The following is an 18949-nucleotide window of genomic DNA, read 5'->3' as shown; positions in this document are numbered from 1 at the left end:
TTAGTCAGCAAACATCCAAGTGAATAAAAAGTAACATCTAGAAATATTTATTCAGATCATGTTTACTAGCAGGCTCAGAATTTCAACAACATGGGCAGCGGTGTTTGTCTGCATCAAAAAGAAAAACAACAACACAAAACGTAGAATAATGTGTAAAATAACTGCATGTCTGCCACATCCCAAGTTGTGTAGTTTGACACGAGTGCAGGGACGCTCTCTCCATGTACTGCAGGCGTTTTGGCCCCAGTGATTGACGTGTCCACTGCTGGAGGCCCGCGTCGCTGTTGCTGCTGCAACAGCCCTGAATTGAAAATAAGGAAGTGAGTGATCAGTGCTAGTGTGGCGGAGGGATACACGAGGCAATCCCCATTCTAACCACGGCCAATACACTCACTCCTAACCCGCCAGTGGAACTCCATCTAAGGAACGACTACACTCCTAGTCTGCCTCCACAGACCAACAAGCACACAACCCATCCAACATGGTATGTATTGTCATTCATTCCGTTTAGTAGGGAAATGTGTTTTAAACGTAGGGAAAGCCTGCTTATTAGAAGCGCAAACCTACCATACGTGTATGTTTACTGTTTAGTCATTGATTCCTCTTATCAGCTATCCGGTATGCGCGGAGGAGGCGGAAAACGCCCGCCAGGCGCATTTTTTAAGCTAGTGCATGGGGCAATATGAAGTACACTATTATGTGTTTTGTCTGTCCGTTTTAGTGACTTTCTAAATGGAAATACTGTCCACTTCCAAATGGGTTTGCTTTATGCTTCATAACTGCGCAATTCACACAGCATTATTGGCTATTCGGCTATATGGGGTCAAGTAGCCGCTTCACGGCTGCACGGTGCATATCGAATTAATTCTTGGACTAGTTTAACGGTGTAACTAGCAAGCTATTCTGGGTTATTACGGCATAATTCTGGAGCCACGGGTGAGTTAGGGTGCGTTTTTACAATCCGCCTGAGGAGCACACCTTACCGAGAAGCACACCTATCGTTCGGAGAAACGTAGCCGAGCCATAAAGCGCTGTTTCCCCAGCCGGGAGAAGCGTGTTTGAACAGAGAAGCGCGGTAAATTTCGCAACGTGAACGCAGCACTGGTAATTAGAAGGAAAACGAACCGGCTGCGTTTGCTTCTCCCTCCCTCCATTTTTCTTTCTTTCTTTCTTTTTTTTAGGTTGCACCACCTTGTTGGTCGAGCCGAGCCGTGTCATGATGGGGAACGGTTGTTGTATCTCGTCAGTGTTCCGCAACGGAAACTGACCATATTTATGTAATTGCAAGGTTATGGCTACATTATACGTGTCATCCCGGCCTGTAAACAACCACTAATAGACGCAATTCCACCTTTAATGCATGCAGCCTTTACTGGTGGTTTATCGTAAGCGGGGTTATCTATTTGTGTTATGGTGGCTGATTTGCTTGGCTCTTTGCAAATTTTTCTCGATGTTATGCAAATGTGGTGCCTGTGTGAGTTGTCCAAGAAGCTCTTTGTGGCGCTTGGTCACCGCAAAAAAAAAAAGAAAAAAAGGCATCAGCAGCTGGAGAGTTCAGTCGACTTTTTCCAAAACCAGATGTTGCGAATTATGGGAAGTGGCAGGCTTGCACTACAGAATGCAGTAACCTGAATTCTGTGAGGGGGGGGCAACTAACAATTTTCACCAGATCCCTGAAGCCACACACACTCTTGACATCTGCAACCAGCTAACGAGGCAGAGCCTCTCTGCTGGCTGTGAGGAGAAGTTAACAAGTGGAAATGATCTGGATGTGGAAAAGAGGCCTTCGAGCTTAATCCATTGATTATCGGGCTTGATAGCTCATTAATGGCTCAAGGAGGTCAAGAAGCTGTAGACCTCCTCCAGCCCCTTTGCTGCAATCAAATACCCCATATATGGTAACAAGCTGTGATGCAGTTTCATGTTGCAGCGCAGTGCAGTAATTGGAGTGTAAAGGGGAATAGTTGTCCCCGTGTATCAGCCGCTCTGAAAAGTTTAATCCACGGCCGTAAGCCCCCTTGTCTGCATCAATACATGCGCTGAAGTGGAAACAGACTCCCCCATTGAGGTGGACATATCGAATATGTAGCGGGACCGGGCTAAGGCCCTATCCTGTTCCTGTTACGCGCTTGCTTGCTGATGCATGTTTAGTAACTCAGTTGACATCCTATCCAGTGCAGTGAATAATTTATACGCTTGCCGACAACACCTAGCCAGGTCCCGTGTTCCCAGTGTTTGGCGGAAATGAAGTACAATGGAGTACCCGGTCACCTGCCACCACCAGCCATATGGTGAACGGGCGCCCCCATTGCAGGATGTTGGGAGCCTGGTGTTGTTTACACCATCCTCACTCCCATTAGACACAGCTCGGCCCTGAGGCCTCGCTGTTCTTTTTCTCTTCTTTTTTTTGTCCAGCCTCAAAGAGAAGAGGTGTTAAATGCGGTGTGGAGCTCAGTGCTAGTATAGAACAGGACCGTGTGTGTGTGTCATACCCATCTGTCAGACTGACAGCTGGTTCTGCACCTTTCACTTGGTGAATGCAGAGATGCTAGCTCAGGAATTGTTAGGGCACCTCGGTGACAGATGAGCAGCAGCAGAGAAAAAAAATGCACATTAAACATTGATAACAGGCTGTTAAAGAAGAAGATGATAGTTGATGGTGTTCTCTTGCGCTATTTTGCATCCCCTATCTAATTAAATCAAGTATGAACATAGGCGAATGCAGTGTTTGTACAAGCCTGATATGGAAGTGAGAGCTAAAAGCTATTTTACGCTGGCCCAGGGAACTGTCTCCTGCCTCCCGCAGTCCTGTTTGGAGTGCATAGCTAGGGCTGACTGCCCAGGCAACAGTGGGAGTGGTTGACCCACTCGTGCCAGTGAATTATTGCCAGCAGAGCACACCCCATCCCCAAACAAGCCATTTTTAACACCGGAAGCCTGGCAGCAAACATGGCTGTCCATAAGACAGTGAGGATGGTGAATCATTGGGAGTTTCCTCTCAACAGTATGCCACATATGGAGAGAGAAGAAGGGACACACAGAGGAGAAAAGGTCTGAAGGAGGAAATATTGGCAGAGGTACAAGTGCCAGGGAGAGGAGGAAGGACAGGAAGAGATGGGTCAGTAGTGAGCCCAGTGGTGCTGCGGCACCATAAGGCCCCGACAGCTTGGGCCTAAGCCAGGAGAGGTTCCATAGTACTGAGTCACCAGTGCCCACACCCTGTCCGCTTAGAGAGACAGCAAGAGACAGCACAAGCAACACAGCTTGACAAAGAGGGTGACTAAGGGAGGACTGGAAGGTGGAGTCATGAACACAGTGAGAAATTCACACAGGGGTTAATAAGGGACGAAAAATGTAAAGAGGAAGAGAGCAGCAGCAGAACTCAAATACAAAGATGAGACTGAGAATATCGGTCGACCCAAGTGGCACGTCAGCGTCGGGGAGGTTGCTTTTGTCTCTTGACATTTCCTATTCCATCAGATGGAAGTGGAGACAGGAGGAGGGCAGAGGCAGGGAGGAAAAAAGCAGAAAGAAAGAAAGAAAGAAACGTGTTCAGAGCAGGTTATTGAGTCAGGTCAGCTAATTGTACGAGTGCTCGCGAGGTTCTTCGTGAACCCCTTGCTGACTGAATCGATCCATCCCCAGCCTGCTGCTACTGCTCAAGCCGTGAGGCTTCTTTCTTTGGTGAAAAGTTAAAGGTCATCTGGCAGCACATTGTGTGGTGATCTGCTAAATCGTATCCAGTCAGAGCAAATGTATGAAGCAAATTTGATTTACTGGTTTAACTGAGAAAAACAAGATACTCTCACTCCCAAATGTGAACTTCACAAGGGTCAAATCGCCATAGCTACGGCGTATAGGTACGACCTGGAGGGCGTGTTTGTCTGTACCCAATGCAAAATTACATGTGCAAACACATAAACACACTGATGGGCTGCAGGAATTCGCTTTGAGGCATAACCGGCTACTCTGACTAATTCACAGGAAACATGGGGGTGGAAAGTATTGGTGTTGAGGAGGAATGCTATTAAAAGGGACTCTGTGTATGTGTGCGCCCTAGCTTACTCTTCCATGTTTGTCTGTGTGTGTTCCTTCCTTGCTGCCAAGCACAATGATGTCAGAGCGTTCTGTTAACAATACTAATAAAAAACCCAAAATCATGTTTTATAAGGCAGAGATTGGAGTGTACCGGTGGGAGTTATCTGCACCAGTAGCTTTGTATTCACACTTTTACAGCTGAAGGTGTTTGTTTGAAATCGCTGGCTCTTTTTACAAACAAGCTTAATAAATCTATGTAAAAGGCCTGGTGGTGGATGCTCGGTTTCAAGCCATTTAAAGTATGTGTGAGTCACTCTGAGCTATTAAGACAGCTCCAGCTGGCACAGCGAGCAGGGCTGGGAGGGCAACCAAGCCGGGCCAACCCGCCAGGCCATTATTCTTGTTACTACGGTTATGGAAAACACGCCGGCACTGATATGTCCTGAAACAACCCCGCCTAAACTTTGACTCCTGGTCTGGAGGCAGCACTTAATCAAATTTATTGCAGTATCTTGTTACCCAGCAGTCCTCCTTGTGAGCACTGCTATGGTGTAGCCTACTTTTACTTTTATACACGAGGACGTCAGTCTTAGGGAGCCACTCTTCGGCTGGAAATTACATTTCATACATCACCTTCATGTAGTGCTTTTATGTGTTAGCTCTGTGCCAGTCTTACAAATACAACCTTGACGGTATGACGGTAAGCCTCCGCTCTCACTGTGAGCAAAACCTGATTACTAGCTTTTAGCGTCAATTTTATAGCATTACATTTGAGACTTACTGCCATGTAATTGGCAGTTAACTATTATATGAGAGAACAAAACACTATTTTGATAAGAAATATAAGGAAACCCATTTGGAGTATTGTTGTGGGTAGGTTTTGGCAGCCCCAACAGGAGCTCCTAGCTGAAGCCAGCCAACCCCAGAACACTGTGGCCAGTGTTTAGCTGTGTGGTGGTTGCACGGTGGGGATGATGAGGAATGTAATGACAAAACTACTTGGGATTTGCAGTCTTTGCCCTGTGACTAAGACTTGTTTGTTTGTGACAATAACAATCCATTCTCCCCCCCAACCACACAGGCTGACCAGCTAACAGAGGAGCAGATTGCAGGTAAGAACAAGCAGGTTTTCCCTACTTCCCCTTTTCTCTTGGTGCGATGTCCCCTGTGTACTAGTGGATCACTTACATGCTGTAAAGTTCCAGAACTGAGTAAGGAAATGTCTCCCATTAGCTGTTCTGGCAGTTTCCATGTTGCTTATAGGGAACATGAAGTGAAAGAACATTGAAAGATTCGGCACCCGCCCTCCCTCAGCAGATCATTATCATTTCAAAATGAACAGGACATAAGGGGAAGAACTATTTGCAGCAATCATAAGTCAAGGCTGAAACCCGTGCAGCACATAGACGGTTTTAAAGCCAAGCTTAGGAACAGTCTCAATCACTGAGGCACCTTGATATTCTTAATAATAAATGATGGGAAAAAAGTGAAAGCTGCACAGTTTCTTCTCACTCAAAGCCCCTCTGTGGCTAATTAGCTTGTGTTAAGCCTCAAGGCTGATGCTCACTATTGCCTATTTTCAATCTCTGGATGGGTTTTTATGGCCTGTAGTTAAGAAGCCTGCTTGTTCAAAAGATAAAAACAGACACGCTGGCTTTTTCCCACTTCCAGTCTTCTGAGTCTTATAAGACTTCTTTGTGCAGTCAGAGCTCGGCACACGTGTGCATTAGCTTTGCAGGTTAGTTGAGAATCAGTTGACCTTTCTAGACCTGACCGCAGCGTCCCAACACAACCTATTCTCTAACTGCACAGCAACAGCAATCTAACTGGCGCTCTCACCTCCAACCCCCACAGAGTTCAAGGAGGCTTTCTCCTTATTTGACAAGGATGGTGACGGCACCATCACCACCAAAGAGCTCGGCACCGTCATGAGGTCGCTGGGCCAGAACCCCACAGAGGCTGAGCTGCAGGACATGATCAACGAGGTGGATGCTGATGGTCAGTATACTCACGCTTCATTTCTTGGCATTAGACTAACAAAACTGTGTAAAGTTACTCATTACAATTATGATTTGTCAGTTCAGTACATGCCTAGGTGCCATATAAGGCAGTGAAGTTTTCTTGATTGGTTGAAAAAGTACAACCCTAACTTTATGTTGACGATTATCACTTTTATTGAGAACATTTTTTTAACCCCGTCTTTGTGCCATAAGGTGAAGAGTTTGTGTTTGATGTGATAATTGAACAATAACGTTTTCCAAATCCAAAAACAATATAGGCGACTAGAATCAGGGATGCACGTGGATGTTATTTGTGGTACGGTGCGTCCAGGCTACAAAAACAAGACTTACGTTCTAAACCAGGGAGATGGGTTTGAACATTTGGGTTAATATGATCCTTTCCTGTAACGGCCCCACTTTTAATCAACAAAATGACCGGCAGCTGTCATTCCCAACAGAGAAGCAGCAAAAATTACACAACTGCGACTCATTTGCCTAAATACAGTTGGACATAATTTAACTGATTTTCAGGAGTGGGACTTCACCTCCATGCAGACCCCTTCTGGTTCTGTCTATATGTGGACCCCACGCTGCACGCTGTTCGTTGTTGTTTTGGTGGCCCACCCACACACCCACCCTCTGTTTTTCAATTCATTCACTTCTTGTCAGTACATGGGGATCTGCATCCAGTCCCCAGACTGCAGCCTCAATTCATGTTCACGCCATCTGCCATTCTGTACTAGAAACACTATCAAACCTAAATGAGGATGTGGTCCCAGCTAGGGAAAAGAGGACTAACTGTTTGGAGATTTGTCTGTTAATTTGATTGGATGGTCTAATGGGGTGGGTGGGACTTTAATTTCTAGTTAACATTTCATTGCGTGACTTTAGCGATAAAACCTCTGTTACAAATGGACGAGGGATTAGTTCGACCATCCATTACGGCCCTTTCTCGAAACACATCAGCGGTGCTGTTGCCCACGTCCCTCCCTTTTCTGCCAACTGTCAACCAACTGTCCAAGCCAACTGTCCGGCCAGCCTTATCTTTAGATGACGTATCCTCTCTGTGTCAGCAGTTTAGTCACCGTGCGTTCAGCTCCATCACAGTTGTCAGTGTCACGCATATGGATGTGCACGAGGAGTGTTCAGTGCTGGTGAGTGCTGTGTGTCGAAGGCTCAGCGTTACCGAGCCCATGTTGAACCACCGTCGGCTGACATAATTCTCTTCTCCTGTGCATCCGTCCCTGCGCTGCAGTGTGAAACAGACATAGTGAGACAGCAAACTGAGTTAGAGGACAGGAATCCAAGTTGTTGGCTAGTAGCTCAAAAGTTGGCCGTCCTTGAGCTGCACAGGATGTTAGCTTTCAGTGGGGCCTTTACCTCAGTGCTGCTCTGTCAGCTTATAGGATTTCGTAAATGGGAGCACATTGATCAGGAGAAATCAATTGCGTCGCAGCTTGGCTGCCCCTTTATTGAAACGTCCTCCCACAATCCTTGATGCCCTCTCCTTCTCTTACACCCAAGAACGAACACACACACACACACACACACACACACACACACACACACACACACACACACACACACACACACACACACACTAACATCCCCTTGTTCTGCCTCTGCCTCCCTTGGCTGATGCAATCTAGGTCAGACAGCAGTGAAGCTAGTAATGGAAAATAAAAGTGGTTACATAAGGCCTCTCTGCGCTTTGCACATCCAGTACCCACATCAGCAGCCATGGGATGTCAGCTGGCCCATTGAAAATCAGCTTTATTTACCAAACAAGGAGGCTGGGGTAAAGAATTACAACAAATGGAGACAGGATGGAAGGCTTTAGCTAGAGACGGCACTGTGTCGGTGTGGTATCAGATAGAAATGCTGGTTTTTAATTCGCCACCGCACAGAGTTGAGCATGAAAGCATAACCACACATGCTGTAAAACACCCGGGAGCTATTATATTCCTCAGCCTAAAAGAAGATCACATCATGTTTAAGACAGGATAAAAAACAAGCGTAATTATGAATTAAAATACAAGCTTTAGCTGCAGCACATCACTCGTCATCATTACACAACCCGACCCTTCCTTCCCGGCTCTGGGATGGACTCTGGCTTTATGATGCAGGAAAATCCAATGACCACACACAAGTGTCGAGATGCCTCAGCCTTCTATAGTTTGCGTCAGCACCTCTTATGTGTAATCGCACCATCTCCCACTCGGTTCACTCCTTACATTCTCTCCTCTTCACATCTCCCTCATCTCCAGCTCCCTCTCTGCCACCCACTCACTCCCTCCCTCTCTTTTTTTCTCTCTCTTTATCTTACCACCCTTTTCTCTTCCTCTTCCCATCTGCCTTCCTCCCTATCTTCATCCATCTGCTTCTACCGTTCTTCCTCATTTGCTGTTGCAGCTGGCCTGAGGTGCAGCTGTACAGATATCGCTCAAGGGCTACCTCTCTTGTTATTTTCCCCCTTGGATTGTGGTCCCCCCCCCCAATATCCATCTCTCCCAACCCCCCAGTGGCAGCATGTGTTTTCCCTTCGGTGCTGCTTGATGTCTCTGTGTTAGATAACAGGTCCTTAGACTGCTACCGCAGGCCATGAGATCGCCATCTGCCCCATCACATTACGACATTCCTTTTTTGATATACACGTCCATCCTCTTGTTCACTCTTTAGCTCTCCCTCTAAGGCATGCTCTGCCATTGGTTAATCTGCCCACAATCCCACCCCAGGGCTAATCCTCATGGTTACTTTGCCCTTGGTGTCCCTGACCTTCATTTCAATTCCCTCATAAATTTCTGGGTATTTTTTGTCACTTGTTAATGAAAATACATTTCCCATAGTTCTTACTGATTCTTCAGATCTTGTAATAGATCTGGAGATCTGTTACGTCCCCCACCAGCTTTCCCAGCCTCCTTCTTATGGTGTTATTGGTGAGCCACTAAGCTCCCCATAGAGCCTTGCACTGTCAGGAATGTCTGATCCTTTGGTAATCCTGTCTTGACAACACCTACATGGATATTGATCGATTTGCACACACATGCATGTGTCACTAGCATAGCAGCTACCATTAGCACCATCTGGAAAGCCATCGCTGGTTCACGTGTGCCAGATATTGCACTTTTTCTGCAAACAAAATAGTAGATATTTTACAGGGAACAGGAGCAACAAAGATGGATAGGAGGGACGGAGCATCCAGACCTTTTCTCGTTCTCCCTCCAGCCTCAGTTTGTGACTGTGGGGCCACAAGAGATCTTTCGATACATGCAGGCTCCTTGAAGGCAAAGCTGCACAGTACACTAAATGTCTGCATTATGGATGACTGCCCATGGGTCCCCTCACTGCAATCCTGCTGCGTTGCTTATAACATACGCAACATTTTCCAAGGGCTTCCCCTAAGGAAGAAAAGGAAGCACATACATACACAGAGTCACCCTCACACATACCCCCCTCCTCCTCCTCCTCCTCCCAGCCTTCAGTAGATATGTTTAGCACAGCAGTAAAGGTGTATGATAAATTATTTTTGAACTGTTCAGCCTCAAGCTTCACTGTCAAAAACATCTTTGAAGAGCAGACGTGGCCTAAATGCTAATATAAATGTTTCTGTAATACACAGCAGCAGCAGAAGGACATAAATGAGTATTTTTGTGCTTTTCATCAGCTAAATGCTGCGTTGTATTATGTCTACTTATCAGTGTTTGCTTTTACGTAATTGCAGTTTTTTGCTGATTAAACGCGCCCCGTTGATCACCCATTGCAGGTAATGGAACCATTGACTTCCCAGAGTTCCTGACCATGATGGCCAGAAAAATGAAGGACACAGACAGCGAGGAGGAGATCCGCGAGGCTTTCCGGGTATTCGACAAGGTAAATAAGCTTTTAAGAGCATCATTAAGGAATTACAGCACAGCGTCCGTGCTTTCCAAGCTGAAGTTTTGGTTTTGGTGGAACAAGAGGTCGACGGATTGTTAAATAAATGGTAAATGGCCTGTATTTGTATAGCGCTTTACTTGGTCCCTAAGGACCCCAAAGCACTTTACACATAATAACAAATAAGCCCGATAATTCAGAGCAGGGAGAGCTTTTTGTTTTCTTTGCCTTTTTAAGATTAGTTTTAGAGGGGGAAGAAATGCAGCAAATGCTTTGGTAACGCAGGGACTAAATGGCATTTGGATGCATGTGGTATGCGCCTTAACCTCTTGGTTATTAAGTTGCATGATAATGTAAATTTATTACAGCAGGCCAGGCTAATGTTCAATTAAAGCAGAGCTATTCTATTCATTTCCAGCTCAGTGGTTTTTATTTTGGACTCTACTACAGTAGCGTTAGACAATCCACACAATAATCCTTAGTTGTCTCGTTCTTGGCCGTTGTGAAGCCCCTCAGTTTCTCCTCTGTGTGGAACAAGCTGCCTTTCTTCCTCCTTTATGTCAGCCTTCTTCTGATTGGCTGCCCTTCCTAAACAGAGTTTGAACAGCAGGTGGGTCAAACTTTTTTGAGATGACCATATTGGGAATATCCTATTTCTTTGACATGAAGATCCAAGAATTGAAGACGAGCATCTCCCGTTGTAACAGTAGCCTGTATGTGACAGAAAATAGACCTGATGCAAAGAAAAGTCGTCTGTTCGTTTACTTCCTGCTTGCGTAACACCTTCTCCTTACTTACTTACTCCATTTTTACCTGAGCAGTTGTCAGCCTGCAGGGTATTTGTTTTACCGCTTGATGCGATTGTTCCCGTGCTCCGTTTCTAGGACGGAAATGGCTACATTAGCGCCGCAGAGCTGCGTCACGTCATGACGAACCTGGGAGAGAAGCTAACGGACGAGGAGGTGGACGAGATGATCAGAGAAGCAGACATCGACGGAGACGGACAGGTCAACTACGAAGGTAAAAGACTGTGACGAGCGCGAAGGAAAGTGCATGCTAAAATGTCACGTTACACAAATAGCTTTAGTTTCTAGGCCAGGGTGCGAGCTTTTATTAAACAGGGAGAACGGAGCGCTTCATTTGCCAAACTGTATTTCTCTGAGGGCGACCGCAAGACAAGCCAGCCGCACATTATATTAGTTATTAGATGGGGGGTATAGATGGAGCCTGCTGAAACAGAGATAGGAGAAAGCCATCCTCCTGAATTATCATCAGTGCGCCAGGAGCCTTTTCACTCTTTCTCCCTCGTCCTCCCTTCCTCCCACTGTTGGTCCCCTGGCACATTACACGAGAGACTGCGCTCATTTTCTAGAAGGCTGTTGATATATTATGAACAGTCCATAAGTCCTGGCTGCAAAGTGCCCTACTTCTACACTCCGACCGGATACACGAAAACCTCCTTTTATTTGTTCACTCTTGTCAATTTCACCATCACATTTCTCCCCAGCTGTAAGCACAACGCTCGAGCTTTTTAATCAAACGGGTTTAATGAGATGAACACGGAAGCTGTTTGGAAAGGGCACACTAATTAGTATGTGTGTTCTGAACCTGCTCAAGTTGATTAAAAAATTAATAAAGCATTGAACAATTTAGCAGGTGACTGCTCTTACTGGCTGTGCCAAAGCCGCACACCCAATGTCCTCATTGTCTCTTGTCCCCTCTCTCTCTGTTTGCAGAGTTTGTACAGATGATGACTGCAAAGTGAAGCTTGCCTGCCCCGTCCTGCCCCCTCTTAGAAGAAAAACAAACAAAAAAAGGATAAAAAAAAAAATCAAAATGTTTTACTTACCTCTTGGAAAAAATGTTCATTTATTCATACTGTTTCTGTATAGAAAATAATTGAATGTTGAAATAAAATATCCTTCTGTCCACACAGGAAAAATATAAAAACATACAAAAAATATCTGCATGAAAATGGTTAGTGATCCTGTCCCCTCCCCCCCGGAGATCAGTTTAGCATCAGTACTTAACAAGTAAAAATAATAACGACAAACCCTGTAACTCCCTTCAGACTAAAGCAGCAGCATTTGGTGAACTACTTCCAGTTCCATTTGCTAGTGGTAAAGTCTGGGCTGGCCATCTCTTCTTTCTCTCTGTTTTCTGTTCTTCATGCATGCAGCTTGAGACCGGAGCACTAACCTAACCCTCCGACCCCTCCCTCACCTCCGCCCCTCCTCCGGGCTACCAGAGCGTGCTGATTCCACTATGAGCTGTCCTCTTGTTGGTTTGGTACAGTTTTTTGTATTTGGAGAGGAACTCTGTACTGTTAAGATGAGAGAATATAACAGGTTCTAACTCAAGCGTTAAAGTGGAACGGGACTTAATGTATGCTAGATAAAAAGTGGAAAAAACAAAACCCCACAATGTACAAAAAACATTTTCAAATGTTTGGCATGTTCTTTTGTTTTTGTTATGTTATTTGGACGGCCATCTTAGTAGTTGTGCGTCCCGCCCTTTGAAAGGAGGGGGGACTTAAAGAGTCTTACGGTGAGCTTTCTCATTTCTTTTTTCTTATCTTTCTTTTTTCTCGCTGAGATGCAGTGTCTGTCCTCTTTTCTTGCAAGAGAGAATCACTGGCCTTCACTTTTCTTCTTCTGTTTCTCGACTCAGACGTGAGCATAGTGAGGGGTGTACTGTGTTCGCAGCGCATGCTGTTAGGAGTGTCGGCACACCGGTCTTTGCAGATGTTCTTCTGAGTTCAGTTTACATTCATTCCAAGTTGTACATGCTAGTCTTTATTTCTTTTTTTCAAATAAAAGACCATGAACTTTATCGTGTCTTATGTCATTTTTCTTATGCTTGATTGTGAAAATGATCTATAAAGACAGCATAATGAGTCTGTATGTTGTTTACCGAGTAGACAAATGTGTCAACAATAAATAATTCTGATCATCCTCTCCATGTGCCGTGTCTTTGGGTGGTGCTGAGAAGGACCGGGTGGTGTGTGATACTCCTTTACATGGCGGTGAGGTTTACGGAGAGCGAGCGCTCGCAGGGGAGGGAGAGGCAGCAGGATGTGTTTGCTTTCCCGCTCAGCCGTGGATATACATACACATCCGTGACGCCTCTTCCCTCTCGAGACCCAGCTGGTTGCTAGGCAACAGGAGCATGCTGTAACTGGGATGTTGGGGGTTTTTGAAAAGGCAAGTGGGAGTTTGAATAAACCCTCCTGCTTTCTGCCAACGACTCCATGTTGGCTTGTCCTAGTAAGGCAAACCGGGCCACAGCTTTTTACACAACACGCACGGACAGAGGCAACGTAACAGGGAGCAAGCTCTGCCATGCCTCAGTGCTACCTAAAGGTCTGAAAGTAAAGCCAGACCTAAACTGTTTTACTATATTTGGACTGTAACGTCACCGTGTTTGGAAAGAGGAAAAGATGTGGCCGCTCTCCTCCCACCAGCATGCATGTCTGGCAAGCTCGAGCTTGATGTGAAGACTTGCCTTAGACATATACGTTGAAGAAAAAACACAGAGGGGTTGGAATCTGCTTTCAAAAGACAAAACACAGAATATTCTCTGCATACCTCACGTCATCATTATCTCTGCTGATCTGGTCTAAATTAGGTGGTATTTAGCTTCTGTGGACTTGCCTTGCACACGTTAATCAGATAAAAAAGGAAAGGGTGGGTAACAAGAAACAGCGCCACCCGACTACTGCCAGGAACTGGGAAGCCTATCTAATTACAGTCATGATGTTTTATTTGGAAGAAGACATAAACTCGGCTTTCCTGCTTTGCCCCTCCCTGCAGTATCAGATGAGCTAATAGCAACTGCTGCTCAGCTGATTGACAGCTGGGACCGTACCTCGGTTAGTCTGATGCTCCATCTGTGATTTTACTTTGAAAGGAAGATAAAAGAGGTCTTCATGAAGCCCATAGACCAATAAAATCATGAATGGTGGGATAAAATAATGAAAACAATGCGCTTTTGTGAAAGTCATCCTGCTGCTATAACATTAAAACTTTAGCATTAGTCTCACTTCTGTTACAAAATTTTTTTTTTCTTTAACTGAGCCGTAGTCTTTTTATTTCAACATGACATCCTTGGATGTGGAGCTCCTGTTTGCTACTATTATCAATTTCAACTATATACACATGTATATGTGTGTGTATATATATGTGTATATATATACACACACACATAGATATACATAGATATTCAGTTTTGTGTAATATTTATAATTAGAGCTATTTTGTTACATTTAGTACATTTAAAATATATTGTATTATTTAACTTCGTCTAGTTAGTTACTGTTCTTGGAGAAACTAATAATTTTCTCCTGGAATTAATAAATAAATAAATCTAATTTTGAAACTATGTTACTGTGTCTGCTTTAAGGAGACTCTTTGTGCCAAAAACATACAGCCAGATAACTGCTGCTTCTAACATGAGCTCTACAGTTTGATGCCCAGAAAAAAAATCCAGGCTCCTGTTAACCTGGTTTAATCAGCCTGATGTCAGAGGATAATGGCCAGACAGGCCATTCCTGTAACAGGAATAACCACTCCTTAGATGAGCAGAAGGGCACATCTGAACGCACAACACAGCAAATATTGAAGCAGACAGGCTACGGCAGCAGAAGACCGCACCAGGTGCCTCTACGGAAAACCGTGGTCTCAATTTTTGCTGCGACATTTAGATGCAGCGATCAGAGTTTAGTGTCAACAACATGAAAGAGCAGAGCCACCCTGCTTTCATGTTGTTTACTAACATGGAACGGTTTGGGCTACTGCTGGGGGTGTAATGTGTGGGGGATCTTTTCTTGGCACACTTTGGAGCCCCTCATCACTGACTGGGCCTAATGGCCTACACAGTCACCAGCTCTCAATCCAACACAGCACCTTTGGGACGTGGTGGAAAGGGAAAGTCACATCCTGGATGTGCAGCTGACAAATCTGCAGCAACTGTGATACTACCATGTCAGTATGGCCCAAAATCTCTGTTGAATGATAGTAGCAAGGCGTACCCAATGAAGTGGTTGGTGAGTGTATAATAGATTTATTTTCTTAAAAATAGTGAATACTAGGAAGTAACACAGTCTTGGAGCCAGTAGCTTGGTGACTGTAAGCTGTAAAGGTGTGCCTGCAGGTGCCTGTTCCCCCCCCCAGCATCAATCAACACTTAAACGCTAGCAGACTGACAACAAACAGCCACACTGGCTTGTTTGCCTGTAAGCACTAACCAACCAATGAAGAAAAAGCAAGCACATCCTCTCAACCAATCCCAGAAGAACAGGGGTGTGGTTTCAGTGTGGAGGCTGCAGGTTCTCTGGAAAAGGCCTCTCCCCCGGCTCTTTGGGAGAGGAAGGGACACCTGAGCACCCCGGGGGTTAAATTAAGAACATCAATATTTCACGTGTAAATGAAGCAGCTCACTGCAGAGGCGGTAATGTGAGAGGGACTGACCGGGCACGGATATCAAGTATCAATGCTGCTGGAAAGAACGGGCACGCTTTTAAGACAGACCTATGACATACAGGATGAGTGTGTATCCTGTATTTAGTAATGTGTGTGTGTGTGTGTGTGTGTGTGTGTGTGTGTTGGAGGGCAGGGCATGGAGCTCTGCTGGTTGGTGTAACGTCCAGCTGTAGTAGCAAGTCAAGGAAGTGGATGAGCGGAGCTGACGGAGACGTGCAATCAACATGAGAAAGCTTCTAGTACTTTCTATAAGTACCCCTACACACACACACACACACACACACACACACACACGTTTTCACATCTTAATCAGGCCTTCCCTGAAACCACATTTTGAGCCTCAAAATTCCACGAGTACAGTCCTCACAAAGACATTTAAACAAGTACACACGCGCACACACACAGTAACACAGGTCCATTTGCACCAGCGTAACGTGCTTCGGACTTTGCTATATCGACCTAAACAAGCATATTTGCCTTTGTGGTGGCTGGAAAGGTGGCAACGTTTTAAAGGCCCACCTGTCTCCAGAGTGAACGGCACAAAGCCACGAGGACTGTAATAAAGAAAGGCAGGCACGACCTTTCAGAGCGGTTTGATCTTTACCCCTCGCGCTCACGCTGTGTACGTACACACACGCGAACACGCTAATCACTTGGAAACTTGTGTTTTGTGTGGAGACGTTACCTGCAGCAACACAAGGACCTTCCCCAGCTGTGTTTTATGTTTTGCCTTTAGAGCCGTCTTTACTTATTTCACTTCCTTTTGCTGTATTCATGGTAAAAAGGAAAGAGAGTAAAATGATGCTATTGCAGCCTCACTGCTTATTATGGGCCTTTGAGGGTCATTTTCACCGTGCTGCACTAATGACGACTACAGAGGTGCCGGAGCAAAGAGTGAGGGGGGGTTCGGCTGTTCTTGTGTCCTGGACTCTGCAATGCAGCGAGCTCTCCACCAGCACCATCCCACCAAACCCAGCTAAGCTTCCTCTGTAAATCAGTCTTTTCAATTACTGGGCCAGCGTCGGTCTCCATCTCTCCAACTCTAACTCTTTCTCTCAACGTCTAATAGCTCCATCACTCTCATTTTTTTAATCCTCCGCCTTCTCACGTCTTGTCTTTTCTTACTGTCTCCCTCTCTTGTCCTCTCCCTCCCTCTTTCCCCCTCATTTACCTTGCTCCCTCATCTCTGCCTGCTCCATTTGTCTTACAGTGAATTTTTATGGACTCAATCACTCTTCTAGCATTTTTTCTGGTCCCTTCCTCTTCCAAGCTCCCCACCCACCCCCACCCCACTTTATAGCACGTCAGTGTCACCGTCACCATCTCTGGGTTCCTCCTCATTGGTGCCAGGCCTCCCTCTATTTACCTAGAAGAATAGGCTCATCCATCTTTGATTGTTGTGAAATATTATGGCGGTGTCACGACAACCAAGCCTCCCCGAACCTCATGCAATATTCAGAGGCGATGATATAAGATTCCTGCTAATGAAAAAAACAGCAGGCAATACAAACAGCCCTTTAATAACGGCCCGGCAGAACAGCAGGCTCCCTGTTGAGCTCAGGAGTTGTCTGAGACACAGAGACAGAGTGAGAGACCCTGTATATCAGTGCTAGGCCCCTAGGGTGGAGGCACCAGCACCCAGCACCCGTTTGCTCTAAAAACCCCACTTCATTAGTACCATGGACATATCTAGAACAAATGCATGCAAAATACTGTTTAACATGTATATAAAAAAGAAACATATGTAGCTACTTGTCATATTAAAATATTCCTCCATGTTTCTCAGATCGTTAGAGGAGAGCTTGTAATGATCTGCAGTTTGTTTGGGACGCTCCACTCCAGCAAAGCCTAAAGTAAAGCCTGCATGTTGATCCACTTTTCTAACCCTGTCACGCTAAATTGCACCAGTCCACCCGCTCCTAAATCTCCATAGCAACTCAGGCTGTCGATGGAGAGTGATTTCAAACTTAGATCAACGCCATTACATACTGTGTTAACCTGGCCGACACATTACCGACTCAACACTACTGCGCCAGAACTCTAGCCACCCTGAAACTAACCAGCTGATTAACTCTCACCTTTGCTTCACCAACAAAAAATATCTCATCCTTCGCCTCCAGAGCGGCAGCGCTGCAGCACATCAAGCTGAAATAAAACTCGTTACTTTTTTAAACTTTAATCCGAGCAGCAGTATAAAGGAGACAGATAGACCTTGCCAAAGTGGCGCTGCAGAAAGGATTTTTTCTGTAGTACTGCAGCTACACACAGCATACAAGTGTCCAAGAGCTTCCGTCTTTCAGGATATCTCTGTTTTTCCTTTACAAGTATTTGGGGCTTGAAACGAGATGATAAGATCACAGTCGGTGTGTTGGAACGGCGTTTCAAGATCCTGCAGGTGTATCACGCCGGTCACATGACTGAAAAATGTGAAGGAGTGACAGGCCTGGAGCGTGTATCCTTGTGTTGTGTAGAATTGTGTAGTACGGGGTTCAGCATTACTTCAAATATGCCAGACCGCATTTTGCTTATTTATTACAGAAATATACTTAATAAGTAAGAGTTATTTATTACGTAGAAATAAATAATCTGTTTATTTATTGGATGGCGCCACAAAACGAGATCTGGTAGCATCAAGATGTCTGTTTTATCAAACGATGGACGCACATGTCGTTCCAGAAACTATATTTACATATTGTTCAGTATCAGTGGTGTTGGTCAGTGAATGAATTTCAAATTGTGACCACAAGATAGTTTTCCACTCCGCCTCAGTACGTCCTAAACGAGCCCTGGAACAGAGACGGTGGCTGTTTTTCACGATCATGTCAAAGAAATTTGGCACATCAACTCGTTTTCTGCAGTTTGACACTGAGAAATCTTCTCAAACAGTGAAATCACTGGCCCATGCAGACGTCCACTGAGCGGTGATCCACTTCCCTGAAAGCCTCGCAGAGTCGCTCCCTTTATTCCCACTTGCATTAGGATTCAGCTTCAGGTGTGATGTTCTACCAGTGTCTATGTTTTTTAGCACTGGACAACTTTTCCTGTCCTTTTTCTGCACTACCCCAATTTTGTTTCAACATGCTGCAGGCATCAAATTCAACATGCAGTAAATTGTCTGTGTCAACATTTTACTATCTTCAATTAAATACGAGGTCGATGGCGACAGCAGTTCTAACAGTGTCACACACACACACACACACACACACACACACACACACACACACACACACACACACACACACACACACACACACACACGTTAAGTGTATGATCAAAAGGGAGGGGTTGGCTTAGTGGCAGTGCATTGCGTCAACAGCAGGGATAACCCTCGTTCCTCGTTCCTTGTCCCAAATGCGCAGATCAATGCAGAGGCACCTATCCAAGCACGCAGCAAAGAGACGCACCAGCGGGAATAAGGAAAAGATGGGAGGGAAGGGAAAATGATGCAGAAAAATGGAGGGAGGAGGAGAGAGGTGTCAGGGAGAAAGCGCTGAGCTGGAATCCTCCAGCCAGGGATTTCCTTCCTCTGATGTACCCCCACCCAGACCTTGTCCTTTT

The 18949-nt window shown here is 45.4% G+C and overlaps 1 protein-coding gene across 1 annotated transcript; it reads left to right on the top strand.

Annotated features, from left to right (window-relative positions):
- Positions 1-332: 332 nt before the first annotated feature.
- calm1b (calmodulin 1b) lies at positions 333-12743 on the top strand. Its single transcript, XM_004542249.5, has 6 exons — positions 333-484; positions 5120-5150; positions 5893-6036; positions 9802-9908; positions 10796-10931; positions 11648-12743. The coding sequence occupies exons 1-6, from the start codon at positions 482-484 to the stop codon at positions 11674-11676; spliced, it is 450 nt and encodes a 149-aa protein (XP_004542306.1). The 5' UTR covers positions 333-481; the 3' UTR covers positions 11677-12743.
- The last annotated feature ends 6206 nt before the right edge of the window (positions 12744-18949 follow it).

The sequence above is a fragment of the Maylandia zebra genome, linkage group LG15 (assembly GCF_041146795.1).
Source record: "Maylandia zebra isolate NMK-2024a linkage group LG15, Mzebra_GT3a, whole genome shotgun sequence".
Classification (NCBI taxonomy): domain Eukaryota; kingdom Metazoa; phylum Chordata; class Actinopteri; order Cichliformes; family Cichlidae; genus Maylandia; species Maylandia zebra.
The sequence above is the reverse complement of the archived record's forward strand: the minus strand, read 5'-3'. Positions and strand labels throughout refer to the sequence as shown.

Bases quoted from the DNA above. Each gene is read 5' to 3' on its own strand.
- calm1b (XM_004542249.5), top strand. The intron at 5,151-5,892 runs GTAAGAACAAGC...CAACCCCCACAG, and splicing joins AACAGAGGAGCAGATTGCAG to AGTTCAAGGAGGCTTTCTCC. The intron at 10,932-11,647 runs GTAAAAGACTGT...CTCTGTTTGCAG, and splicing joins CGGACAGGTCAACTACGAAG to AGTTTGTACAGATGATGACT.